The 27,365-nt window shown below is 41.0% G+C and overlaps 3 protein-coding genes across 4 annotated transcripts; 2 read left to right on the top strand and 1 right to left on the bottom strand.

Moving 5' to 3' along the window:
* On the top strand, positions 1-1,244 carry LOC108045287. Its single transcript, XM_017124566.2, has 2 exons — positions 1-547; positions 627-1,244. The coding sequence occupies exons 1-2, from the start codon at positions 82-84 to the stop codon at positions 1,169-1,171; spliced, it is 1,011 nt and encodes a 336-aa protein (XP_016980055.1). The 5' UTR covers positions 1-81; the 3' UTR covers positions 1,172-1,244.
* Positions 1,146-27,182, bottom strand: LOC108045286 (pre-mRNA-splicing factor ATP-dependent RNA helicase PRP16). The gene is made up of 5 exons (XM_044461430.1): positions 25,256-27,182; positions 24,852-25,045; positions 2,403-3,315; positions 1,904-2,045; positions 1,146-1,844 (listed from the first exon to the last, which is right to left on the bottom strand). The coding sequence occupies exons 1-5, from the start codon at positions 27,075-27,077 to the stop codon at positions 1,247-1,249; spliced, it is 3,669 nt and encodes a 1,222-aa protein (XP_044317365.1). The 5' UTR covers positions 27,078-27,182; the 3' UTR covers positions 1,146-1,246.
* On the top strand, positions 15,903-23,795 carry LOC108039272. 2 transcript variants are annotated; one of them, XM_017116201.2, is made up of 4 exons: positions 15,903-16,890; positions 20,784-20,962; positions 21,347-21,451; positions 22,514-23,795. In XM_017116201.2, the coding sequence occupies exons 1-4, from the start codon at positions 16,263-16,265 to the stop codon at positions 22,607-22,609; spliced, it is 1,008 nt and encodes a 335-aa protein (XP_016971690.1). In that variant the 5' UTR covers positions 15,903-16,262; the 3' UTR covers positions 22,610-23,795. The 2 variants fall into 2 exon arrangements, with proteins under 2 accessions (XP_016971690.1, XP_016971689.1); XM_017116200.2 differs by having other exon boundaries at positions 22,228-22,627.
* Positions 27,183-27,365: the final 183 nt, after the last annotated feature.

The raw sequence follows: 27,365 nt of genomic DNA on the forward strand, positions 1-27,365 counted from the left end.
CAACCCGAGCTTATGCCGGATCGTAAGTAACGGTTTTGCAGTCGGTCAACGTGAACTAACCGTATTAAACCGAATTGAAAAATGCAACTGATGCATGGCTGGATCCTTCTGCTGCTGGCTAGACTTCCAGAAGCTGTCCGGGCGCAGGATCTGCTGGAGCTGTCCTGCAGCTCGGACGCACAGTGCGCGCAATTCGAGCGTGGCCGCTGCCTGGACATGGCCTGCATCTGCACGGCACGTGGCTCCAACGAGCGGGTGGCCTGCTCGCCGGTGGAGGAGAAACTGACCAACATCATTGGCGGCTCCTGTCCCTGCCCGATGCCGGATGCCAACTGCCATCACCGGTGGGAGCAGTGCCTCTGCTCCGCGGGCCATGTGCCCAGCGGCGACCGCCGGCGCTGTCTGAAGGAGGCTATCGCTCCGGGCGGAAGATGCGAGTTCCAGGGACAATGCCAACTGGCGGACAGGTTCAGCTCGTGCTCCGGCGGTCAGTGCCTCTGCAATGACCAGTTCGAGCTCCACGAGGGACGTTGCCTTGCCGTGCTACGTGAGTACACTGGGAGAAATCGTACAAGTGTATTGATTTCACGGAAACTTAATTTATCTCGATATCTCTATCTTGGCAGAATCAAGATGCAGCGAGGACAAGGATTGTGGGAGCTGCGGAGCCTCCCTTTGCCTGACCAAAGTGAAGAACTGCGGTTGTGCCGCCAGCTATGTGCACAACCACAACATGACCAAGTGCGTGACGGGTTCCGGATATGGTGGCAGCTGCGAGCATAGTGCACAGTGCAAGGTGAAGCTGGGAGCAGGAGGCCAGTGCCAGGATCACATTTGCGGCTGTCGCCCTTCTCACTACCCCAAAAGGGTAGCCAACGAGGAGGCCAAGGAGGATACGGCGGAGGAGGACCAACGGGAACGGATCGTCTGCGAACCCATCGTGCCTTTCGGAGCACTCTGCCTCCACGATGGCCAGTGCCGGATGAAGTCCCTCCTGAAGGAGGCCAATGCCACAGCACCGGCACCCATGTTCTGCAATTGGGGCGAGTGCTCCTGCAGTGAGAGCCACCGACTGGAGGACAACAAGTGCATCCGTGTAGAGAGTGGAGCTGTGCGGAGCCAATTGAGTTTCTTTCTCTTCTGTCTTCAGTTTATAATGATTCTTTATTAGGGTGTGTATAGCAAAAAAAAAATCGTTGAACTTATATATGAACAGAACGAATAAACGAACACACAGATACAAATCTCAGAGGCCGATCCTGGCCGGCGTGCGACGGGGCGTGGCATTGCCCGGGGTGGCGATCTCCTGCTTGGCGGCCAGCTGCTCCTCCCGATCGGCCGCCTGCTGCTTGCGCTCCTCCATCTCGTGCTGGGCTTTAAGCATCTGCTCCTCCATCTCCTTGAGATGCTCGGCCGCCTGTTTCTTTTTCTCCCGTCCGCTGCGCCCGGACTCCTTGACGGAGAAGAACATGGGACCCAGCTCCGCCAGCCAGTAGCCGTCGACGGCGGTGGCGCACTGCATGTACTCCTTGGCGGTCATGATCAGCTCGTGGTAGACGACATAATCGGGCGTGGTGCCCAGGCCGTACAGCGCGGACGTGGGATGCAGGTGGCAGGGCATGCCCGTACGCAAATTCACGTACTCGCCGATGCCCTTGAGCCTTGCGGCCTGGTAGAAGTACGCCGAGCAGATGCACTTGCGCACAATGTCCCAGTCGGTGCCGCAGCTCTTCACGCTCAGATTCTGCTGCGTCATGATGTCCTTCAGCTGCTGCCGCACCTCGCGCACCTTGCGCATCGCCTTGATGTGGATGAAGTGCTCGTTGCACCACGACGAGCTGTAGCTGTAAGTGAAGATTATTAGTGATTTCTGGCCGGGATTGGATGTACTGCGCTGACTTACTTGTTCTGGCGCCACTGCTGGTACACATTGAGGTAGGTCAGGTGGTCGGACTCAGGCACTTGGAACTTCTCGCGCACCCCATCCGCCTCCTCCTCGCGGCCCTTAGGTCGGTAGAAGATCGAGGGCACGGACAACATGGAAACTGTGGGGTATAAGAAAAAAAAACAGATTCATGATCAGTGACTTTTGTTGGAGGTGCAGCAAGTTATGTTTTATATTTGGTGAGTGGTTTTAAAGTAATATACAAAATGTCCCATTTAAAATTAAATTACACTTTATTAAATGGGCTACTATTTTTGAGTTTTAATGTAATGATGTTTTAGATGTTAGATGTTTAATTTACAAATATGACATCTAAATAGATTTAAAACTGACGTAGGTCCCTACTTAAAGCTCCATCCATATATGTTAGAACTTAGTTTTAACTATAGGTTACCAATTTATATAAAAGTAAACTAAAATCAAAATAGGACATAAATTAAATAAGAAAAGTATTTACCTATAATCAGGACCTCGGCGCTGCACTGAATGCGACAGGCGACGATGAGCATCTGGCACTGGGGCGGGTCCAGCGGGAACTCGGCCATCTGGCGGCCCAGTGTGGTGAGGGCGCCCGTGTGGTCGAGGGCTCCGAGGATCCACAGCTGGTACAGCGAGTTGAGGATGTTGTCCTGGGGCGGCGGGTCCATAAAGTGGAACTGCAGCAGGTCGACGACGCCCAGTGACTTGAGAAGCAGCACCGTGTTGGCCAGATTGGTGCGCTGAATCTCTGGAACGGTGAGGGCCAGCAGTTCGTCCTTGTACTGGCGCTGAGTGTAGAGCCGGAAGGCCTGACCGGGTCCTGTACGTCCGGCTCGACCACTCCGCTGGTTGGCATTGGCCTGCGAAATGGGATAGATCTGCAGGGCGTCCATGCCGATGCGCGGATTGTAGACCTTCAGCTTGCAGTAGCCGGAGTCGATGACGTAGATGATGCCGTCGACTGTAAGCGAGGTCTCCGCTATATTGGTGGCCACCACGCACTTGCGCACTCCGTCGCCGGACTTCTGGAAGATCTTGGCCTGCAGATCAGACGGCAGCTGCGAGTAAATGGGCAGGATGCTCAGCAACGGCGCATTGTCGATCTCCGCCAGACGCTCCTCCAGCACCTCGCACGTCACCTCGATGTCCTCCTGACCGGGCATGAAGATGAGCATGTCGCCCTCGTTGGGCGTGAGGTGCACCTGCAGCGCCTGCTTCACCGCCGATTCCACATAGTCCTCGCAGGTGTTCTTGCTAAACATCACGTCCACGGGAAAGGTCCTTCCGGGTATGGTGAACGTGGGCACATTCCCAAAGAAGGTCGCGAACTTGCTCGAGTCCATAGTGGCGGAGGTCACGATCAGCTTCAGGTCATGTCGCCGGGCCACAATCTAAAAGGAAAGTAAAATGTTTAGTCAGTGTTTAGAATTCAGTGTTAGTGTTAGTGTTAGTTAGTCTTTAAAATTTTGAATTAAGCAGGGGATGTTTTTTTATGTAATTTTGTTTGTATTTCTTATTTAATGCAATCTTACTAAAAGCTAAGGTTATTATTATTTCTTCTCTGTAGGGGGCTATTTTAATGGAACAGTGGGGGTCAGATAGCGCGGCTAACGGTTACAAATGTGACCCACATCCCGTCGAGCTTTGCTCTGCAGTCGATGACCCTTCAGTGGGTCAAGGCGTCTCTCTGGCCAGGCGCCCTAAAAATGTTAATCATTTCGTCTAGAAGATATCCTTTACACCAAAAAGAAAACAAAACAAAAAAACCCAATTTATTTTTGATTCAGTTCTAAACTATTGTGTATAAAGTGCATCTTCAAAAGATGCGTTTTAACTTAATAGGTTTGAAAGTATAAAAAATATATATTCAATCAACAGAACGAAAAACAAGTATTCCATAGCATACATATGCATATATCCTTGTAACTTTTTTTTATAATTGAAATACACAATTATAGAATAAGCAAAGTGGTTAAGGAAACAATATCCCCTCGAACTTTACAAGTAATGGGGATATCGAAAGACCCGAGATTCTACGAGATTTTCTCGAAATTTCGTTGGGCGACTCCTGCCTCCACATGTTAGCTGGAGGTGAAGGTGAAACCAGGACGACTGAGAGAGCACTCAGCTCACCACAACAAAAGGATAATCGAGAAGAGAAGAGAGCCAACGAGACCAATCGGGTTTATAAACTTCGTGTTCGAGTCGGCTCGTGGTGGATTCCCTTGTCCCACGGGGTTGGGGTTACGGTTTTGGTGGGGGGTGAGATGGAATGAGGTGAGTTTGCGGCGGACGTGCCAACACACACGTAGGCACTTTTAAATAAATATTATAATGAACCCAAGCAAATCGGTTTCAAATCGGAGCCCAAGGGATTTCATCTGATATTTTTGAGGGGCTCCCCTTAACTATGATATTAAACCAACATTTGAGTACGAACTCGATTCTTGTCTCGTTTATTTTGTTTAAGTTAATATTTACTTTAGTAATAATACTTATACTGTTTTTAAGGACAATATTCCAAGATAATCCATTCCTACTACTAGTTTGAAAATGTTGACGCTTTCAAATAATATTTTTTCTTTTTGCAGAAATGAACGAAGTGCGAAATGGTGTAGTGAAAAAAAAAAACCAAAACAAAAAAAAGAACCATGAAGGGTTTTCATCCCTTCAAATAAATCAACTTCAGTTAAGACATGACTCAGAGGCAAAAACTTTGAAGCAGTAGAAATAAAAAAAATTTTATATGATATAAAAAAAAACAATTTAGAATCAGTGAAATAGTGTATATAATTTAGTAATCAGTAGATATTTCACTGCTTTCGGGCGACCTTATCCAATATTCAGCTCAATGCCGATTACAATCCAATCCAAAATCGAATGGCAAGCAAACTGCGCATTAGAAGAACTTTCGAATTGCTCGCCTGCTCAGCCCAACACCACCCACCACCCACATTTCCACGATTTGCAACCCACTCGTAATGCGGTTTATTATGCAGCTTATCTGCATGCACATGATACACATATGGGCATACGTATATAGTCGTTGGTTTGTGTGTGCGCAATATTTATGATGCTGGCGGATGGGTTATAGAAGAGAGATCCGGAGGGAAGGTAATGGTAACATATCGCAATCGTGCATCGGTTCCATTATCTCAGCAGATGACGTCACGTGGGCGTTTACGATAGTCACTGCAATATATATGTACACTTGTTTATACATATATCTACATAGATGGACGCTTATCGCTCATTTGGCAATATAAGCAAATTTCTTCAATGAATATTGCACGGATATAAATCACCATAAAATAATCACAATCGCAATATCATAATGAGGGGAATAACCGGTACAGTGCTCATACGCTAATATGAAATATAAGCGAAGAAAATAGCACTTGTAGATATCATATTCTCCTGTACCTTAAGTTATATAAAGGAATGGTATTGCTGTACACTATCATAATATCTTAGTGTCATTTACAGAGTGTTTATTTCTTTTACAGTAGTAACTAAGAAAGCTACCACCATGATAATAATTGTTCATAGATTTTCCATCACTGGCAGTATTGATAAATGGAACTCTACAACCGATAAAATACAATAAACATGGTAGTATTGGTTTAAATTTACGCTAATGGGGTTGAAAATCGTTACCGGTTTTATACTTTGTTTAAAGGTCTCTTGTTTTAGACCTTACTCTACAAGTACAAGGTTATTATTTAGTTTACAATAGCCGAACAGCTGCACTTCTATTTTGCGAATTCCACTATCTAAAAGTCCTTATTTCCGGACGAAGTCGTTGAATTGTCTTTTATCTCACTTCCCAATCACTATCTCAAGGTCGTTGATTAAACTAACGTCTCTGTGGTCATGTGTTTTACGACCCCTCCCCCGCTAATCAGGTTGGAGTATATATAATGTATTGTAAAAATATTCAACCAACTTAAACTATAGACTTATATAGACTTTTGCATGAATGTGCGATTTAGGCCAACTGATAATGCTAGGGGGATTAGGAGTGCAAATATACAGATGCACGTACCCCCGATTTCTTACTCACCCAGAGAGAACTTTCCGTTTCTTTTAGGATCTTAGCACCAGATAGATAACGGGCGTTACGGATCGTTTTCCCAAGCTATAAGCATTATTTCACCAGTCGCATCGACTGGTGACTAACCCGACTAACTGACTAAGATCACGAGCTTTATTCTATATCTGCATGAGTAGTATATTGTACTCGTACACAAACTGATATTGGGACTAATTCGATTGAAGTCGTAAAATAATATCAGCTAGAGCGCCACCTTTATTTCTAGACGGTATTAGTGTGGGTTCCACAATTTTAGATCCCGATAAGACCACTCAAGTTCAGTGTTATGAGCTTTAATTAAAATAATCGAATGCACTTTCCTCCAATTTCAAGAAGGTGCACTCACAACAATAAACCGCCAGTATATCCCATATACATATATGGCTCATTTGCACATGATCTTATTATAGAAACAGGAAGCTTGCGAGAAAACGAAATATAATTCGAGCAGATAATGCCCTTAAATATTCTCGATTGCCACTTAATCAACATGAAAACAGAACCACGGCAATATAAACAAAAGGAAAGGAACGAATAACACATCAATATGGGATTGAAAATATATATATTCGCCGATGTGATATTGAGTAGGAAATTGCATGCACTTCTGTCAATCAAAAATGCCACGAATTTAAATGAAATAATTTTATTTTATTTTTCATAGGCATGTTGCCAAAAAGTTTTGACGATGACAACAATCCATTTGCATCTACAAAACGATCGGAATGGTAAACAAGCATGTGAGCACAAATACAAGACCCCAAATGCGATGAAGGATGGTGTTATCTATATATATAAAAGTGCACTTGTAAGATAAAGGGTATTAAGTTCGATATATAGAAAAATTTACGATGATTATAGATTTAATTCTTCTTCAGTAAAAAATGTGTATATATGTCTACTATTGAGAAACCACTTTAAAAATATTTAGTTTATAATACTAAAATTATAGATTTTTAAAGACCCACTTTATAAACATGTTTATCTTAGACCCCAAAATCGATCAGTTCTGCGGCATCAATATTTTGATTGATGAATCACCGATTAGTCGGAGGATAGACGTTATTACTCAGTCTGTTTGGCCTCCATGGGTCTAGCCTCACGAAAGTCTGGCACTAGCCCCCAAAACATATAGAGAAACCTTGTCGAGATGGGAAAAACGCTTTCCTGGCGCCAACAGAATCGTGTGTGTATATAGTATGTCTATGCGTGGCAATACGCCGATATAAATTACAACTGTACGAGCGTTTGTATGTTGGTAATTAAAAATGCCGCAGATGCAATTTACCGAGCGTTTGCATTGAGGCAGAAATGATTTTTGCCGAGGTTGCTGGATGCGAATTTGAACATCGGTGGGTGGCGAGTGAGTTATGCGGGTCTGATGAACCTCAGTTCCACTGATCCCGGCGAGACTCGAAACATACACTCGATACGGATGGTTGTACAATGTGCCAATATATGCAGTCCGATTTCTAATTGCCTCTCATGTTTGTTTATTTTTATACCTTGGCGGGGGTATTATAATTTTGGTCAGAATTCGGTAAAGATCGAATAAAATAAATACGTATAATCCAAGTCGGGAGTCCTAAAAAACATATTTTCTTTGTTGTTTTTAAATTAAACATGTGGCGTACGAAATCTGTTAGAGAAAAAACTGAACAAAATTAATAAAAATTCGATTCCAACACTAAGATTCAAATAAAGACATATTTGAGGAATCCTAAAAACCTTTTTTTTTTAGGAAGGTGAAAATCAAATCTTTACATAGATTTAACACTAAAGAATAGCAGATTTCGAGAGTAAAAAAAAACTAGGAAAGGGGGCTGGATAAAAGGGGCGGAAAGGGGTGTGTGAAAAGAGAGAGACGTCAAGCGAGAGAAGCGAGTTTTGCAGTGTGGTGAGTTTGAGTTGCTTTTGTTGTTTTGGAGGTGTGGCGGCATCAACAATCGCACATGTGTATGTGTGACGTAGTAGAGAGCAGTTTATGGCTTTTTGGCAAAAACTACGAGCACAACAAATAAACAGAGCGAAGCGCACGATGTAAACAAAACAAGCAAAAATTTGCAAGCCGAAAACAAACGGCGAATATTCAAAAACTGCCAACAGAATTTGCAAGTTAACACATTTCAATGAATAAATATCGAAACAGACACGAACCGAATTTACATTTTATTTTTTTTGCTGTTTTGTTTTTGCACTAAGCTCCGCAAACAAGTTATGTGCAAAAACGGAAAATTAAATAACAAAAACCAACTTTTCTTTAATTTGCAGATGGCGAAGGTGAATACACTGTAACCAGCAAGAGAAAAAAAAGAGAAGTGCGAAGAGAGTGGAAAAGAGTTTCCGAGAGTAAAGCATAATATAGAGAAAACGAGAGCAAAATACAGCCGGCGAAATAAAATTAAAATCTACACACATAAAAAAATGTAGACTTACACTTTTAATTTCAAAACTATTTCTCTTACTATAAATTTCTATTTACAATAAAAAAGAAGGTTTCCTAATCGGTAGCAATAAAGAAATAAGTTATAATAAAAAGAAAAGTGTAGTTGCTTGATTATGTTTTTCTTTCTTGAGTCTCGAACAGCTGTTCGGCTGGTCCTTCCGCCCTACGAATGTCCCCCCTCGCATTACAGTAGGAAGCGGCTCTGTCTTCCTGGCGGCTGTTAAAATAACCGAAAACAAAAACACAAATTGAGCGACAACTTTTAGCATATTTTTATTAATCCGTCTGTATTGTCTTTTATTTCACTTTGTTTTTTGTGCTCGTGCCTCGTTTGCATGACCATAAAATGTCTGAAAATAGCCGTCAAAACAAAAAAAAAATCGAAAAAGGCGCCGCCGAATGCTGGCAGAGGATGGGCAGAAGGGCGGAAAAGCGGGCGGAGGCTTTAACTCTAGAATCCCAAATCCAGATATATCTATATGTTCAACAGGTGGCTAGATCACGTGCAGTTCTATTGGTCCATTTTGCAAATAATAATAGGAACTGAAATGAATTACTCATCCACATAAAAATTGGTATATTTTTCTTATAAAGTTATGATGTGAGATAGCTTTGAGAATTCTGGATATCCCTTGGTTTATATAGGGATGGTGAAATCACTTCGACTTCATAAGGCTAGAAATACCTCTACCTGCTACATACTTTTACGCTACAAGTATCGGGAATTTACTTTTTGTTTGTCTGTTAATGTCTTTTGAGGAATTCCAGCTGAGTGCAAACAATTTTGTATTTTGATCAAATAAGCTTTCAAGCTTTGACCTGGGGCATTGTGAATGCTGTTGTTGTGTCGTGTTGTGTTGTGTTGTTCACGTTGACAGAACAACTAGACAGGCACTCAATTGAAAGTGTTTTTCGCTCGTACCTTTATCCCCATGCTCATCCCCATCCCCATCCCCATCCCCATCCTCATCCTCCCTTTCTCCGGTTCTTTTGTCTCCTCTTTGGTATTTTTCCCGCTCCGGTTCGCCTGTTTACTTTTATCTATCAAAGGGTCGCTGGCTTGAACTTTGGATTGTCGCCCTCTGAAAGCGCCAGCCATCCATCCATCCATCCATTCATCCATCTATCCATCCATACATTCTTCAATCCAACCATCCAATCACACACGAAACCTCCCACAAGCCACAAGATCACACAAGGAAAAAATATGTTACAAAAGTACTGCTATGAACATAATAGTTTCAGATTTACGAATTATGCTAAATAAATTGTTTCAAGCAATAGCCAACCCCATTATAATTCATAACACCCACCATTTTCCGCAGTACATTTAGTGCATTTCTAGTCATTTTTATTGGGTAGTCTTTAAAAAAAAAAGAATTGATTTTAAATTCGTAATAATTTTTTTTCTGTGTAGGAAGGGAGTCAAAACAAAAAAAATGTACTAATAAAAAAATAAAATGTGGCAGAATAAAGTAGTATATTAGAATACAATATAGAAGAATAGAGAAAGAGTGGAATAAAGTAAAATAGGGTAGAATATAGTAAAATAAAGTATAGCGAAACGGAAACAGCGCTGACAGAAGTGCAAAGTCTGGATATTACTAGATTGCGAAGGCATTTGCCGGTAAAATGCGCAAAACGAAGACTTTAAGTCCCAAGTTCCCAAACGAAACGAAACGAGTTTCGTTGCCACAGATACTCCACATGCAAATACACATTCGCGACAAATTCATATGTATTTGGATACATAGATACATAGATACTACGGGTATGTGAGTTTGGGTTCCAAACTAGACGGATAGATTGGCGCACGTATGCGGATTCCATTTGTCACTGGGCTAAGCTCCAACTAAGCGGAGATGACAGTTTTATTTATTCGATATTCATTCATTTTTAATTATTTATGCAACCCGAATCGGAAGCCCCGTGCATTTGCACCGACGACGAGGCAAGACAAAGGTAAACAAATACAGGTGGTTCGGGTAGCTCAGGTGGTTATGCCGACCACAGGCGAACGCAAGAGAAAAGCGCAACTATGTATGAAAAATTTCAAAACAAATTTAAACTGGCGCCAAAATACCCTTTTTAAAAATAAATGTACTTGCTTTTAGACACGGAAAACTGAAAATGCATAATCATCGCCGTTATGAGTAACTGTAATCTTATCGAATCGCACTTTAAATACGCACATAAGACTCAATTTAAGTACTAAAAATCTGAAAACCAGCACACAAACACTTAAAATAAATTAGAGACAGTAGCGGCAAATGTGTCACATGAAAGAGAATAAACAAATAGAAGGAGGAAAACGTGAGATGGCTTAAATACCCTATACATATAGTTGTTACTTGTGACACATAAAGAAAATGTTTAACATATTTCCCGTTTAAGTAGTTGCAATCTTATCAACTCTCACTTAAAATTAGTACTCAAATCGTGAGTATGAATGTGTAAAAAAATACTTAAGTTTGGCACACATATTAAAAAAAGTTGAGGTCGAGAAAAGCAGACTCAAGAACTCGAGGTAGAGATTAAAAACCTTTCTTTAATTTACTCAAATAAAATTGATAAAAATGTAAAGAATTCTAGTTTTAATTGAATAATTTAAAAACCATTTAATTTGGAACTATGTAAGAGTGTGCAAGCCTGCTTGTATTTTAGTTCATAAATAGTTTGCGAATACAAAAGCGGTTTTTTATGGTTTTGATTGAGATTGTTTTTTGGCAAAACAGTATCTTCTTCTAAGAGGCACTGACCTACACACACGCACTCAACGTTTTCAATTTAATTGCGCAATTTTCAACAAGAACAACAATAACGAAACAAGTCTGCAAGGTACATAAATATAAGCAATTTGCAGTGCAATTAGATAAACTGCAGGTGGCTGGCAGGGGAATGGGCACAGTTGCGGTCACAAAAATAGCACTCAAGAAGTATCTTTCTAACAACAATAATATGAAAAATCTGGTTGATTGATTCACAATCTTTGTGTATTAGTATTAGTATTTTAATTAGGCCAAAAATCTGTGGAACGTTACAAAAAAGATAATAAATCAGAAAAGCTACATACTAACTGCGACTTATTTATTTGAGCTGCAAGGCTAAAGGAAATTGTTTGATATTTGGCATACCTATAGATATTATAATGTTGTTATTTTGAGCAAAACTATACCTATGTTGAGCTGGACCGGCTTCGCTAATTAGACGCTCAGAACATTCCGGCAATAGGCAATAACAATGCGGACGGGCCACCCCCTATTTCCCACCCTCCCCAATCTTTGATTCTCCACTACGTTTTCCGACGACAGCCAAGGTTAAAAACTATAAATAGATATGGAGAAAAATCAACAACAACAGCAAACAATCAACAACAAAAACAGCGAGTTGCAAAATCTATTTTTAGCTGACAGCAACGAGACGCCGACCGTAAAAAGAGTAAATGAAAACTTGAAATGAAAACAAGACACGAAAAATAAAACAAATACGAGACCAAGTCGAACATTCTATGCTCTTAATTTAGTATCAATTGACCTATTTCAACTAAGATATCTTTTCTTTGACGGAAATATGTTTTTTATTCAAACAATACTAGTTAATTTAAAGAAAATAATTGAAAAAGTTCAAAGTTTTAACATTTTTTCCAACAATTATTTATTATGTCTTTTACAAGTTAGCAATATTAAAACCTTGAAAGCAACGTATTTAAAGTTCTTCTAAATGATGGTGTCGATTAAATAACAACGAATGATAAGTTCTTTGGCAAACATTTTAAAGATAGCTGTGCTAAACATAGAACAAATTTCATTCATATTTTTAGCAGGTATAAAATTACCTATTATCAGCAAATCTTTAAGAGTAGTTTGTTTGGTTAAAGTAATAAGGGAAATGGCTATTTCCATCATGATATCGATTGGGTAGCAAGAAGAGAAAACTGCTGTGTAAATATTAAACTCACATTACACTACTCTATTATTATCTAAATGTAGTGCTCATCATTAAAGTTCTAATACCTTCAATGCAATTGCCATCTACCTGCTATATTTACCATATGTATATCTTACAAATAATAAGGTAAATTAATGAGAAACCGGCAATACCGTGCCCCAAAAAGCTATTTGAAAAGAGCTGACCCGAAACATTCACCAATTCTGTTGCCTCAGCTGGCGATTCTGGGTGCTTGGCCCAGTTTAAAGAAGCTTTGGCAGCGGCAATGGGTCAAATGAGTTTTTTTTATTTGGCTGCCGAGTCGACTGCACTTCTCCTTCCCCTCGGAACGGACCCCAAAGTCAAATGGAACCCCGATACCGAATCCGAATCCGAATCCGAAGTACGTGAGCCAACGCACACACGCACTTCTTAAAAAAAAAGCACTGAAAAACATCAAAAAAGTAGGTACGAGAAATAAAACTTTACTACGTCACTACGAAAAGTTTCCAACTTGTCGTTTTTATCAACAAGTTTCCCCGCAGGCGCCGCACCCGATTCATAGACGATATCGATTCGCTGGATGTAGTATTGGAAATTGCTAGTAATACACTGAGAAAAATTATACCTTAAATTATTATTGTTAGACCATTAATAAACCAAAAAGACCTTAAACTAAAACTTAATATGCAAATGTTAGTTGCATATTAAACAGAAAATCAGTTATTTTTGGAATACCTTGGCTTTAACTAGGATAATTTCAATTCTTAGTTATTTTTGTATTTTATATATTTTAAGAATACTTATTTAAAGCATTCCCTAACTCGTAGAGTTAGAGTAATGGGTATAAAAATGCCACATTTTCTCCTTCGTGTAGTAGGTGCACTAGTTAGGGGCCGCGATAGTTAGTGGGGGGCACAAGGTCTTTGGCCATCTGATAATACGATAGCAAATAGAGAAAAAACAAAGGAGCTTGGTTGGGGAAAAGCTCGTTAACTAATGAGAGTGGTTTGTTGACTCTTGCTGGGTTTAATTTCAGCAGAAAGTGCAAGGTAATTAAAAGTCAGTTACTAGAAGTTTAGTTTAGTTACTTTAAAAATTCAATATGCCCCCTTAATGACACTTTATTATAAATTTGATCTAGACAAAAATGTCAATCCCAGAAATTAGTAGTACATTTTCTTTGAATTGATATCCAATTTTTGGATTGGGATACGTCAACGGCAATTTAATACAACCAACCAAGCACGTCACCATTAAATATTTGCAAAGGCAAAATATTCTAGCGTTTCTATAAATACAAATATCATCCGTGCTCCCATTTTCGAAGCGCACGATTTTATTTTTAGGTGCTCCGAAATTCGCAATTTCTGTATCAATCATTTATTTTCTCGCTGTTCTTTTATTTCGGTCCTTTATTTGTCAAAGCCGATTAATTGCGTAAATGCATAATGAAATTTTATAATTTTTTTCTAAGTATTAATTTGTTGGGGGTAATCATTATTTTATTAAGTTAAAAAAACTAAAAAGCAGAAGTAGGAACAAAAAGGTAATACAACTTAGTTAACATTTTTTTCGATGAAGATTTTTTGAAATGTGGTATTGGGAGTTTTAGCCTATTTATGAGAGAGTGGGGCAAAACCGACCATCTCACATTTCTCGTATCTAATTTTAAACCTTAGGCCATCTTAAACATAAACAGATGAAGCTTTTTAGCCATATTTGAATAAGTTTAAAACTTAATACTAATGTGATTTCTCTGGTTTTCGAAAAATCAAAAACCTGCAAGTTGCCCAAGTTGACGAGGGCTACCTGTGGTCGATCACATGTCCTAGGGATCTGGCAATAATCGATAGTTGGAACCGAGTCGAAAACAAACCATTAACCAATAAGCCATAAACGCCTTCATCCACATCAATCAACTCAGCTGGTTGGTATGACGTATCAGCGAATCGGTTCAGTGGGTGCTAATAGTGTTCTGGGTTCGTGACAAATAACTGCGACGTTGACGAAAACCCCAATAATGATTAGAATCGGGGACCATAAATCGCAGAGCGTTGGTTGCGGCACGAAGGATAGCCCCCACCGATCCCTTTAAGGATCGAAAATTATGAGCTTAATCGGCGTGGAGTACATAATTTATATAGATAATATGCATGGCAAAAAGAGTGGGAAGACTGCATAAGTGGAATGCCAAACTCACCACAGTTCAAAAGCCCCAAAAGAGCCCCAAACGAGTATTCTCTCCCTCTCCGAAAACCGGCTTTCGTTATAAATAATCTCGCTCTCCGTTTATTTATCTTTAGACCAAGTGTCTTGAGTGTCCGAATTTTATAACTATTCGCATCAATATTGTTTTTTGTATTCGAAAAACTTGGCGAAAAAATAGCAGCGTTTTTGATTTTTTTTAATTCTGAGGAAATATGTTAATATTTTGTATTGCTGATTATTAACATAAACTTTTTGCCATTATTTTGCCAACTAAAGCCCATTGTCGATCAAATTACAAACAAAAGTTTGTCTCCAAAATGGGTTTTTTCACAACTTTGCCATATTGATATTGTAAAACTGATCAATGCAAGTTAATTTCCAATTTGTGTGAAAGGAGACACCAATGGTGGCAATGTAAACATGAATTTCATGTTTTTAATCGACTGTAATGTGAATTGGCTATTACAGTGGACAGTGGTTTGGCAGCCATAGGTGCAAATAAAAACTCTTAGGTCAACATTTTGAAACCGAATAGCTCGGAACGTTTCCTTGAATAACAACAATCGTTCGTTAATTAACAAGTTTTTTAATGGGGCTCACACTTTGAACAATAAAAAAATAATAACTAAAAGCACAATTATACTCACAAAATAATTACTTATATTTCTAGAGTAATTTGCTTAGTGATTACTTAGCCTAGCTTTTAGTGTTTAAGCTGTAAACAGGTATGAATTTAAGTATCTCTCTGTTTTTGCGACTACATTTTCAGGTAACGTTTTTTTTGCCCCAAGTTAATTCCTTTGAGCATTTATCTACATTTTAGAAATCTAAATTTTGTATCAACTACTTTTAAAATACAAATTGCAGTTTTTATTCTGGTTCAAAGAAGTATTGACGTTTCTCATCTTTTTCAGTCAGTCATAATCAAAACTATTAACTTAAAATTGTTTTAAATAAAAGGTGATTGGAGATGATTTGACCAATTTTTAATAATCTTTTATATTTATTCCACAAAGTTGCACATTTTACCACTGTGCTGTAGAGAAATTCAACATTGGAGAGATACGAGAGAGAAATTGAGCGGCTTTAACATTAATGTTAAGATACAACTAACAGTGGCAGAGAGGAACAATTGATTTTTTTCGTTTAGTATGGTATGGTGAAAATATTCTCATGAGAGAGTTGGGTACAAACTAGCTCTCCCGCTGTTTTTTTCATCTTGCGTCGGCAGCGCGTCGGCAGAGCTTGGGCAGAGCTTATAAATAAGACGAGTGGCCCGAAAACAATTTTATTCGTAAAAAAGCGAACCGACGAGCGGATAAGGCGAAAAATATCTGAAAAGCAGAAGCGAAAAACACGAAAAGCCAGAAACAGTATCAGAAACAAAAAAAACGCAGCAAACAAACTGAAACTTAAACCGAGAAGGCAACCGAAACAAGAAACCGTAAAAGAAAAGCCAGAAAAAGAAGCGAATCGAAGCAGCGTAAATAAACAGAGCGAATTGGAGCGAACGCCAAAACCGACATAAAAAAAAAAAACAGATAAAACACAAAGACGTTTTTCCGGAAAACGCGCGGAAAAGTGAATTTCAATTTTTTTTGAGTGAAAGTTGGGCGTCTACGCCCACGCGCACGTCTACGCCCACAGCCGCCACGCCTACAATGAACCGTTCAAACAGCTTTGTTAGTTCGCTGAAGTGGTGGCCACTGCAGGGTCACAACAACCAACCGGCGGCGGCGGTTGCGCCACCTGCCGGCGGCTATTCGCAGTCGGCACCCAGTTCGCCCACCTCCAATTGGCCACCGCCACTGCAGCAGCAGCAGAATCCCACCCACCGGCTCCTGCCGCCCAACGCCCACCACAAGGTCGGTAGTGGCGGTGGCATCGTTGGAGCCACCTTCGGCAGCAGCGTGGCCGTCCAGAAGCTGCGCGAATCCAAGTGGTTCAAGCCCGAGGAGCAGCGCATCTTTTGCGCCGTCGTCGAGTGCGGATTCGTGGTCGAGATCCGGAGCAGCGCCGCCGCGGAAGCAGCTGCGGCCAGTGCAGCAGCGGCAGCAGCTGCCGCCGCCTCCGGCGATGGCGATGATGGCGACGTCGACGCCCTGGAGGAGATCGACTGTCCGCTGACCAATCAACCGCTCAACCCACCACCCCAAACCCAATCCCAGTCCCAATCCCACCAGCGGCTGGTCATTCCGCGCAACGGGAGCAGCTTCCTCGAGACGCAGGACGAAAACGAGACGCCAGTGGCATCCTGGTATGGCATCGTCCTCTGCAAGGTGGCCAAAGGTGAGTACCAACCCATCTGTTCACATTTTTCAAATGTATCTTTTCCATAAGTAACATTAAATCGAGAAAAGACAGCAGCTCGATAGAAAATCTCAATCTACAAGTTGGCCAAAGGTGAGTGCAAAAACACACCGAGAAAATAAAAACAGCAGCTCATATATTTTTGATAAAAAATTAACATTTGATATAAAAAAAAAAACAAGTAGAAAACGCACTCAAAAACTAACAAACGCACTTTATCTAACAAATGCGCAGGTCAAATTGATATTTACAGTTTTCATATCTTTTGGATAGAAAAATAATATTAATATTAAGTCTATCGTCATAGAGATGATTTAAAGACTTTATAGATTTTTTTCTGTGCAGCGAGCAGTGTGCAGTGAAATACAGTGAACACCAGCTGTAAGCCACAGAAAAAGTGGGATAACAAGTTGTCATTCGAATAGAAGTGATTTTTGATGTAACACTTATAAAAACGAATTCTGACGAAATCTGCATATGATAGACTTATCTATTACACGCATTGATGAAATATATCTATAGGATTTGATATTATTTGAGTGATTGTGTAATATCATTAATGCGTGCAAATGTTGCAATACAAGCAAATAGCTTTAGTTTAGACTTGTTGATCACATGCATTTTTATAGGCAGCAAGTGTTAGTGGGACTTTATATTTCATTCTGATTTACTTTTGTGGTTTGGGATTCGTTATCTTTAATTATGGTTGACTAATGCCCTTTTAGAATAAATGTTTATCCCCCGAAAGCGTCAGTTGCGATTTGTTTAATTTTTTTAAAATGTTCCCCTTTGTGTGGCAAATAATTTTACCACGATAAGAAGATTTGGGTTATGAACAGATATAGTACAATAAATTTAATTTAGCAAACACAAATATTATTTTTATTTATTGACGCAAATCTAAAGATTTTTATTGATCTAACTCGGGTAATTTTTGAACCAAAGAATAATAAGAAATTCCCAGTCATATGTGCTTGTTTGTTATTGGCCTATTTTAATTTTACCTATTACTTTGTTTAAAATTAGGCTTTGTTTGCTCAGTTGTTGACACTTGGAGTGAGTTTTATATGCCTTGGAAAATGAGGAATCTCCGATGTAGTTTCTTCTCCAAGAGGGTTTAAATTTAGTGCACAACTTTACAGTTGATGATTAATCACAAATTTTCGGACGTCAGAGAATCATTAAGCTAATCTATGGGTTCGGGTTTTTGGGTGAATGTCGGAATTGTAGAATGTCATTCAATAAACAAACATCACACACATGCGCACTAGCTACGGCGTACACACACGTACACCCGCGTTGTTTTATCTAATCGCAAAGAGAATCCAAGAGGAACAACAACAACGAGCTTATCAAATGCGCCATTGGCAGCGCAGTCGACGTCGGCAGAGGGGCCATTCACATTGCTGCGCAGACAGCTGCTAGAACATTTTTAAAATTTTGAACTGCAAGAACCCGAAAGCGAAGTTCAAAACAAAAGGAACGGAATATAAAACTGAAGTGGAAAAAAAAACAAAATAAGAAAAAAGATAAAAAAAATAGTGAACAAATAATTTATTATAATGTTTGCTTAGTCGGGTCTTTACTGTGCGTTTGTTGAGTTGGGGCTTTGGTGCATGGCCAAAAACTCACCACGCGCACACGACTGTTGCATCTCGTGTGCCGGCCAATAACCCACCACACGTGCTGCGACTACCATATATATGTGTATATAGCATACATATGTATATATGGAACACCAAAAGCCACAAAAATATCATTTTGGTTTGTTAAATACACATGAAATATATTATGATAGTTCAATTTCTAATTTTACTTATGATTAAATATCAATATTTGTATCCTTTTAATTTTAATAAGACATATTCAAAAGTTCATTATGTATTATTGAGACACCATTATCTACATATCCATTTATGGAATTCATCATGATTTAACATTATTCACTTATCAAGTTTATGTGAAAATTCTGTTCTTTCTTTTTTTTTTGGAAATTTGTTCTCATAAGTACAAATTAAGGATCTTTATTAAAATTATTAAATATTATTGAGGCAAAGAGTGCTATCTAAAATAATTCCGAATCTACACCTGCGTATGGTTACCTAAGAAATAATGATTTTGATAAAAAAAAAATGACAATGACAGATTGGGCTACTTGATTGATTTCGCCATAAAAGGTCTAAGAATCTGAATATTTCAAAGTGAGTTGCTAGGGGACACACACTTTCGATTTACCTTGACCTCAGTGCCATTATTTTAACCCGATTTGTGTGTAGAAATGTGCAAGCACATATGCAAATATTTGTGATAATGGGAGCTTTTCTGGGCGACAAATAGGGCTCAGTCCAATCAATAAAGCGCTGCATTCTGGCGCTAATCGGTTTCCATGGCACTTGGCCAGCCAGTGATTACTATCCAAAGGCGAATTACTCGCACTTGTCCGATTATACATACTATGTGTATGGTATGTGCATATGTCCCCAAAGAGTGGGGGAAAATGGCTGTGGAAATCGCTGGGCATTGCGCATGCGTGCTTATCAACGATATTTACAATGGCCCCATGACACGTACGACAATCACACACCCACTTCTCGGCCAGTATCAAGTTTGATTGATTATCTTGCATTAGAGAGCGTTACAGAAAAGCAAATATGCATTAAATCCATAAATATATTGAGGGGCTCTTGGGCAAGACAGGTGACACAGCTTTTTCTGCTCCACACAGCGTTCAATGATCCATGGGGAAAAAAGTGTGCACACTTGAGAGTACAGTGATCATTCAAATAATGAAACCATTCATTTCGCATTTAATGCATTTAGAGGAAGATTAAATATTTTAATTAAATAAGTGATAAATGTCTGTTTGTTATCACTTAGATTATAAAACATTTATTTTGAATTACAATAAGTGCATGGATATGTTATTTAAATATAAAATTATAAGTGATATTACTAATTTATGATTTCATATACATATGTACATACTACCTATTAGAAGCTATATTACTAATTGGATCAGCGTGAGCTCATTGGAATTGCATTCACATTTTTTGCTACTCTAAATTTCACGCTTAGAGTCCAGGGGGAAAAAATTGAATGCAATTAGTGAAATAATGGGAATTAGCTTACAAAATGACTGGCACAAGCGATATAGGCAAACAGCAATCAAACAACTCATTCAGTCAGCCACTGCCACCCATCACCCACCACCCACAAAAAGGCTCTAAACAATTTTAAATGCCTGCAAATTGGTTGGACATGGCAACAAATGAACGTCCAAATATATTAGGCCAAAAAAATACCATTAGAGCAGGAAGAAGCAGAGGCGGCTGAGTGTAAAATACCAAGGAGTGCTAATTATTGCATGGCAGTCATTAAATCACAAATGCTATAACGAATTGCGCAAACAACAGTCACTCATGACCATCCTGGTTGCCAGTGCTAGCCATTATGTCACTCGATTCCCGAACGAGGAGTTCCTAGAGGTGCCTAGGCATGACGAGAAAATGAACATAGTACTCGTATTTATACCATGGGTATTCATTATTGGGGACTTGATATACTAAAACTAGTAATAGGATTTATGAAGAGCATCCTATTATTGAAAGGTATATTTTTCCACCTTGTTCTTCACAGTTTATCAGTATTCAATATGGGTCTGTGCAACATCTTTCGATCGATGATCAAAAATCAAAATCAATTGATTTTATTATTAACTGAATTGTTTGTATGCACATACAAATGCATTGCAATGGGGTCCACCTGTTCGTGGGGTTCTGGTAAATTGCCAGGGAAACATTCCGAATTGCCTGAATTGATGTTAATGGAAATGCACGTAGGCTAATTTTGTTTCTCTTGATCTCTGATTTCAGACAATAAGCCCAAGCCCGAGACCATTGAGATATTTTCTGTGAAAATACGTGAGAATGGCACATACAAACTAATCAAGATGCAACTTGCGGATATTTGGAGTCATGGATGGGAGTTGCGCATCAACAACTTCGCCGACAAGGAAAAGGTGCCGCACAACGAAAAGGACATTCGCAATCAGGTGAGAGGAAATCGATAAATAAAGAAGGGTTCAAATGGAAACTCAGAAGTTGGGGGTATTAGTCATAGAATGCATAAAAATAATATGAAAGGAATGCAAGCAATAAAATATAAAAACGTTTTGAATGTTCTTAACACATTTTAGCAGGTTGTTATACCTATTATTATAATGTAAACCACTTTTAAAGAAATTTAAATTAAATTTATTGCCTTGAAATGTATTATAGAACATGTAAAAGCCGAAAGTGTGTAATGTACTTTACAATTTGTATTAACATTTTGTTTTTAATCTTGATCTAGTATAGTTTTGTGAGAAGAACTTCTGAGAGTCGATAAAATTACATTGGAACAAGTCAAATGATTAACCCTTTCCGGATATTCGCAGGTGTCGGTGGCGCGCAAGGCCAAGCAGAGTCTGTGGAACAACAACAAGCACTTCGTGTACTGGTGTCGATATGGAAGTCGTCAGCAGGATCTGCGGAAGCGACAGGTAACGACGAGTGCCAATCACGTGCTGCTGCACCTGATCAATTGATAAGCGGAGCCAGCCGGAAGCCGAAAAGCGAAAGGCCCAGAGCAAAAAGCGAATGAAGCACCGCGACACAGAAACCAAAATTTGCCACTCCCACCTCGCCAACTCCTAATCCTGCTCCTACCAATCCAATCCAATCCAAGCCCAACCCAATCCTCCGCCCACCCACATGCATTGATTGTTGTAGTTGCAGCAGCAGCAAAAAGCTAAAAAAAAAAAAAAAAAAAAAAGCTATGTAAAAACACAAAAACACACACACTGACCAAACCATATACTCAGAACTACGCATGCACGAAAAAAAAGTGGACTAAAAACGTACTGAGGGAACCAGAAAAACAGAACCATTAACTTTTCTAGGGCCCTATATATTTAACCACCATCATCAAACCACTGAATCATGCTTGCTTTGCTCATATCCAATATTCGCCAGAGAAAAAGTGAAGAAAAGAAGATGCTAACCCAGAGTAATTTCCACACAATTTAACCTGTAGAAACTCAAAACGCATCCAACCACACTACCCCACATATAATTCGTTCGAAAAAACGATCATCTTCTACAGTACCGAAAAGCATTACTTTCTGTGTATATATCTATATATATTTATTTCTGTGAGACTGCAAACTGCCCATTTAATGTTGAATGTTAATTAATGTGCAACCGAAAGTCGGGGCCTGTATTTTGGTTTTCGATTTCGTCAAGACTTTGCTTGATTTTCTTTTTCAACCACTTTCAGTTAGATTTTCCGGATTCAAAGCCAAATGCGTTGAGTTTCTGTTTAGCAAGCTCAATGTCTGGCAAATTGTACTGGAGAATCTTGCGGAATGCGAATGAAAAGCGAAATTATTGGCGAAAATGAAGATCGGAAACGGGCCCGGGCTGCATTGGGCACACATCTCTTCTAATTCTAATTCCGGCACTTATTCCGGCTATCTCATTCCGGCAAAACCGCCTTCATCGCAACCTGAGACGTACGTATTCCTGTTTGTACCCTGTGTCTTAAAAGTGAATCTATATTGCAGATGTCGGAGTGCGTGAAATGGGGCAGCGTGGGCATGAATGCGGGCATGCTGCTGGTGCTCAATAATCGGCAGAAATGCTATTCCCACTCAAAGTAACTAGAGAACCAAATCCTTTGATTTTCCAAATTCTATTCAAGAAAAGAAATAGGGGAATACCTTGCCTACTGCTACTGCTGCTGGCGTTCCACCGATTTTACACAGCAAACAAGTATTAAAGTAAATTCGGATGATAAGATAATTTATGGCTTAAGAACGCCAAGGGCAGTGGAAAAAAACCAAATGCAAATATACGTATTAAGTGCAAAGAGAGCCAAGAAAATTTAGATCAGGGCGAGGGCTTTTTGGCAGTATTAAAAAATCAATTAAATGAAATCAAATTAAATGGAATGGTATGGAATGAGGCGAGGCGAGGCCAGAGCAAAGCAAGAAACATGGCCTACCAAATCACTCTACACTACACTACACTCCCGCCCATGATTGTATAGCTGTTGCAACTCGAGCTACAATTTATCAAATACTTTTGTATTTACAATTGTGTATATGACACAGAACGAGAGAGAGAGACACACACACACTGTGAAATTCGAAAAGACTTATTAAATATTTGTTTGTTTTTTTTTTGTCCTAATTTTTTTGTTTTCATGTGATTAAAATACGTATACATTATTATATTTATACATTGTGAATGGCAAGCATATGCAAGGCAACAATTTTTGTTTTCTTTGTTATTTAAGCGTATTTAAGAGAAACCCACAAATGGGCAAACAAATTTAGCGAAAACTCTACGTTGCAAGCATAATAATTTAGCATTGTAAAAACAATCAAAACATTCGAAATGTTTCGTTATGTATTTAGCTCTACATGACCGACAAACGAGGACGACGACGGCGACTCAGAACCGAAACCACACTGAAAGAAAAACAGTAACAGAAACAGAGTATCCAAGCAAAAATGGCAGCTATATAGTTGCCGATAAATATTTTTGTACATAGGGAAACTGGACGCACTATGGACTCTCCACATACGTAATCAAAAAGAGGATGCAACCCACAAAAAATTTACAAAACCTAAAAAAAATGAACGCTAGTTCGTAAGCTATACATATACATTATATACATTATTACTTATTTTGTTTAAGTTTTGTCTTTTTTAAGCAATTTATAAAATATTTATAGTAGTCTTATATACATTTCGACAATGTGAGGAAATTTGAATATGAAACGTTTGTAAAATGCTTTATATTGATATTATTATTAAATGTTTACCAACGGATACAACAAAATGCAACAAGTTTAAATGGGAAATTGGGATTTTCTACCTTGTAAAGGAAACAGGTCAATAACAGGTAAATATTCGTCTTAAGTTTCAGGATACTATCAAGTTGGGTCTTTGTCTTTTGTAGTGTTTGAATTATACTTTAACGAGCTATTAAATTGATCGCTTCAAAATCATTAAATAATACTTCTGTACACACCTTGACATTGCTTACGATAGAATACCTCTTATAATCAATTAGATAAAAGTATCACCTTCAAAATCAATTGAATTATTTCATTTTGACCGACCCATTTTTAGTTTTATCAATCCTACATACCTTTCTACTCAAGAAGATAAGGCAGACAGTGTCAAATTAAGCCAAAAATAATAAAGTCAAGCAGTGATTTCCAAAAAGATAAAAATACAGACAAATATTTGACTTTTGCATACAAAATGAAAAAATATTTTTGAGAAAAAACTTGAATCTTTCTTGCTTATTAAAAGATATATTGCCATCAAAATGGTTTCATTGCCCGGTTTGTGTTGTCTATTGAACGGAAAATATAACACATTGAGCTAATATTTAAGGTACAGCAAAGTAAATACAATAAAAGCTAGCACGTAGAAGTGAAGGGTACGGCATTATACAATTGATCAGAAGTCTGTAATACACTGGAAACAATTTAACGGTCCAGGAAATTAGCATATATATTTAAGTGCCTTAGATACATTTGAAGGAAAAGATTGAAATTGTTAAAATTTGGGGAAGGTTAAGAAAAAACGATGGGTTTTTAAATTGAGAAAATATATGTACGGAAATTATCTGACGTACAATAAATTGGGTGCATGCAATCAGCCAAGAAGATTTCGGGAAAATATGTCAGTTTAATCAGACTATTTAACAACCCTTGGTTAAATATTTTATTTTAGAAGTCCCAAGTTAAACAAGTAAATTGTTTTTGCAACGTAAAAGTGATTCATTTGAATTGATAAGCAAACGCTACCAATCTTTGGGTTAAACGGATAATTGGGAAGTGGAAACGCCGGAGGGAAGGATTAAATAGAATGGTCAGAAACTCACCTCCCGCAGCAGTCCGAAGAGCACGTCCGTGGAGAGCGACCGCTCGTGGGCCTCGTCCATGATGATGGCCGCGTAGCTGTCCAGTTCCGGGTCGCGCAGACTCTCGCGCAGCAGGATACCGTCCGTCATGTACTTGATGACCGTGCGCTCCGAGGTGCAGTCCTCGAATCGGATGGCGTAGCCCACGTCCTCGCCTGGAAAACGAAGGAGTCTGAATTAGTTGATCAATGGTTTAGCCAATAGTCATAGATATCATGTAGTAAAACAAACTTAGGCACAAAAAAACTTATGACAAATGCTTGACTGACATTTCTTTTGGTTAAATTTAAAAGAAAATTAACCGAACACTTGGACAATCAAAAATACTAAACGATTAAGATACAATCCTAATGGGAATTGCCTACCCAGCTGGGTGTCCATCTCGTCGGAGACGCGCTTGGCCACCGACATGGCGGCCACTCGACGCGGCTGGGTGCACCCAATCATGCCCCGCTGGCTGTACCCATCCTCGTGCAGATACTGGGTGAGCTGCGTGGTCTTTCCGCTGCCCGTCTCGCCCACGATGATGATCACCGAGTTCTCCCGGATCACGTTGAGCAGCTCCTGGCGCGAGGCGAACACGGGCAGGAAGCGGCGCTGCTCCGAAATGGTCTTCTTGCGCGAGAAGTCGCTCGTGCCGCCCGTTTCCTGGTCGCGCATGTGGTCCGCGAACTTCTGGTCCTTGCGGTAGTCGGCAGTGTCGTTGTCCTTGTCGAAGCGGGCATCCTCCTCGTCCTGCGGCCGCTGCACACCCATGATGTTGCCCAGCTTGGTGCCGCCCAGTTCCCAATGCTTCTTCTGCGCCTTGCGGCGCTCCTTCTGCTCCCGATATGTGCGCACCAGGGCGCTGCCCTTCCGCGCCAGCAGCGCCATATCCGAGGTGGGATCCTTCACGGGCACCACCGGCTCCGGCTGCTTGGTGAACACGATCCGGCCGTCGAGGAAAGGTGGTATAATGTGGTGCACCAGCAGATGAACCCGCTCCAGCGCCTCCTCGTCGAAGTCGTCGTTCACGCTGATCGAAGTGACCACGCCGGAGGTGAGCATGCGGTTCCGCTCCCACAGCTCGTTGTCCCGATTGTTCTGCCGCTGCTGGGCGCTGATCCGCTTTGTTCGCTTCTGCTCCAGCTGCTCCTCGCGCTTGCGGAAGTACTCGGAGTTGGTGCCGGCAAAAGGATTGTTCTCGTCGTCGTAGCCCTCGTCGATGTTGTACCACTCGCGGTCCAGGCGCCGCTGCTCCTCCTCCCAGAGGTCCTGCGACTCCGGATCCTCGCCCCAGGGCGTGGCACCACTGCGCTTGCGGTCGTGGGCCCACTGATTGTACCGATGTGCTGGAGTGGGACGGGCCGTGTCGTCCTGCCGGCTCTGATGTCGCCGACTGCCGCCGCTCCTCACCGACCAATCGCCGGAGTGGCTTCCGTGGCGTCTCGGCGTGGGCATGTCCCAGTCCGACTTACGCTGGCTGCCGTCGCCGTCCTCGTCGTCCCAGGAGCTGTTGGACACGCCGCTGCTGCTGCTGCCGCCTGGTGTGCCCGGCTCTCGCGGCGTGTGGACACTGCGCTCGGACACGGACCGATCTCGATCCCGGTCGCGGCTGCGGTGCCGGTCGCGCTCCCTGCCCCTGTCCCTTTGGCGGCGCCTGTCGCGGTCACGGTCTCGCTCTCTGTCGCGATCCCTGCGTCTATCACGGTCTCGATCGCGATCCCTGTCCCTGCCCTCCCCTGAGGAGGAGGAGCTGGCCAGCCGGCCGCGCTCCTTGTCCCGCTGGATGTGCTCGCGAAGGCGCTCGCGGGCCTTCTCGGAAACGCCGCCCGTGTGCGAGGGCGTCTCGTCCTTGTGCTCGCGCAGCTGGCCACGCAGCTTCTCGAAGCTCTTGGTGTCCGGTTTCTTGAAGGCGAACTCGCTGGAGGCTCCTGCGGACGCCTGGGGCGTGGAGCTGCCGCCGCCGGCGCCGGTGTCGTCGTACTCGCTGTCCTGGAAGGAGATCAGCCGCTCCGACCGTTCCTTCTCGGCGCGCCGCTTGGCCGCCAGTTTGTCCAGGCCCAGTAGCGAGCCTTGCGGCACCTTGAATCCACCGCCCTTAGCTTGGTTGGCGTCCTTGGGCTTGCGGATTACCAGGCCGCCACGCTCCTCCTGGCCGGCGGTGCCCTCCAGCCGGTGGACACCCGCCTCGTCGTCGTCGGACATCCTGTTCTGCTGTGCTGGCCAAGTGGGTTAGTCTGATCCTGGGTATTTTCGCAAATCCTCCTCGTTGCCGCAAAAACGAATCATTCGCGTTGGCGTTGCTACTCACAGCTGATCGCCGGTGCTGCCACACTGTTTGAAATTGGAAAGCGACAGTACTGACACTCTGGCTATTTTAAAGCTAAAATTAGGCGTTTTAATAATTCCATAAATGAGTTAAGTTCCACATGCAAAAGAAAGGAACAAATTGATATATAGTTACATTTCATATATACATTCTATTACCATATA

The sequence above is a fragment of the Drosophila rhopaloa genome, unplaced genomic scaffold, assembly GCF_018152115.1.
Source record: "Drosophila rhopaloa isolate 14029-0021.01 unplaced genomic scaffold, ASM1815211v1 contig_3, whole genome shotgun sequence".
Lineage (NCBI taxonomy): Eukaryota > Metazoa > Arthropoda > Insecta > Diptera > Drosophilidae > Drosophila > Drosophila rhopaloa.

Bases quoted from the DNA above. Each gene is read 5' to 3' on its own strand.
- LOC108039272 (XM_017116200.2), top strand. From the start codon at position 16,263: ATGAACCGTTCAAACAGCTTTGTTAGTTCGCTGAAGTGGTGGCCACTG. The intron at 16,891-20,783 runs GTGAGTACCAAC...CTCTGATTTCAG, and splicing joins CCTCTGCAAGGTGGCCAAAG to ACAATAAGCCCAAGCCCGAG. The intron at 20,963-21,346 runs GTGAGAGGAAAT...GGATATTCGCAG, and splicing joins AAAAGGACATTCGCAATCAG to GTGTCGGTGGCGCGCAAGGC.
- LOC108045287 (XM_017124566.2), top strand. From the start codon at position 82: ATGCAACTGATGCATGGCTGGATCCTTCTGCTGCTGGCTAGACTTCCA. The intron at 548-626 runs GTGAGTACACTG...CTATCTTGGCAG, and splicing joins ACGTTGCCTTGCCGTGCTAC to AATCAAGATGCAGCGAGGAC.
- LOC108045286 (XM_044461430.1), bottom strand. From the start codon at position 27,077: ATGTCCGACGACGACGAGGCGGGTGTCCACCGGCTGGAGGGCACCGCC. The intron at 25,046-25,255 runs GTAGGCAATTCC...TTCGTTTTCCAG, and splicing joins CGAGATGGACACCCAGCTGG to GCGAGGACGTGGGCTACGCC. The intron at 2,046-2,402 runs GTAAATACTTTT...TATACCCCACAG, and splicing joins CGCCGAGGTCCTGATTATAG to TTTCCATGTTGTCCGTGCCC.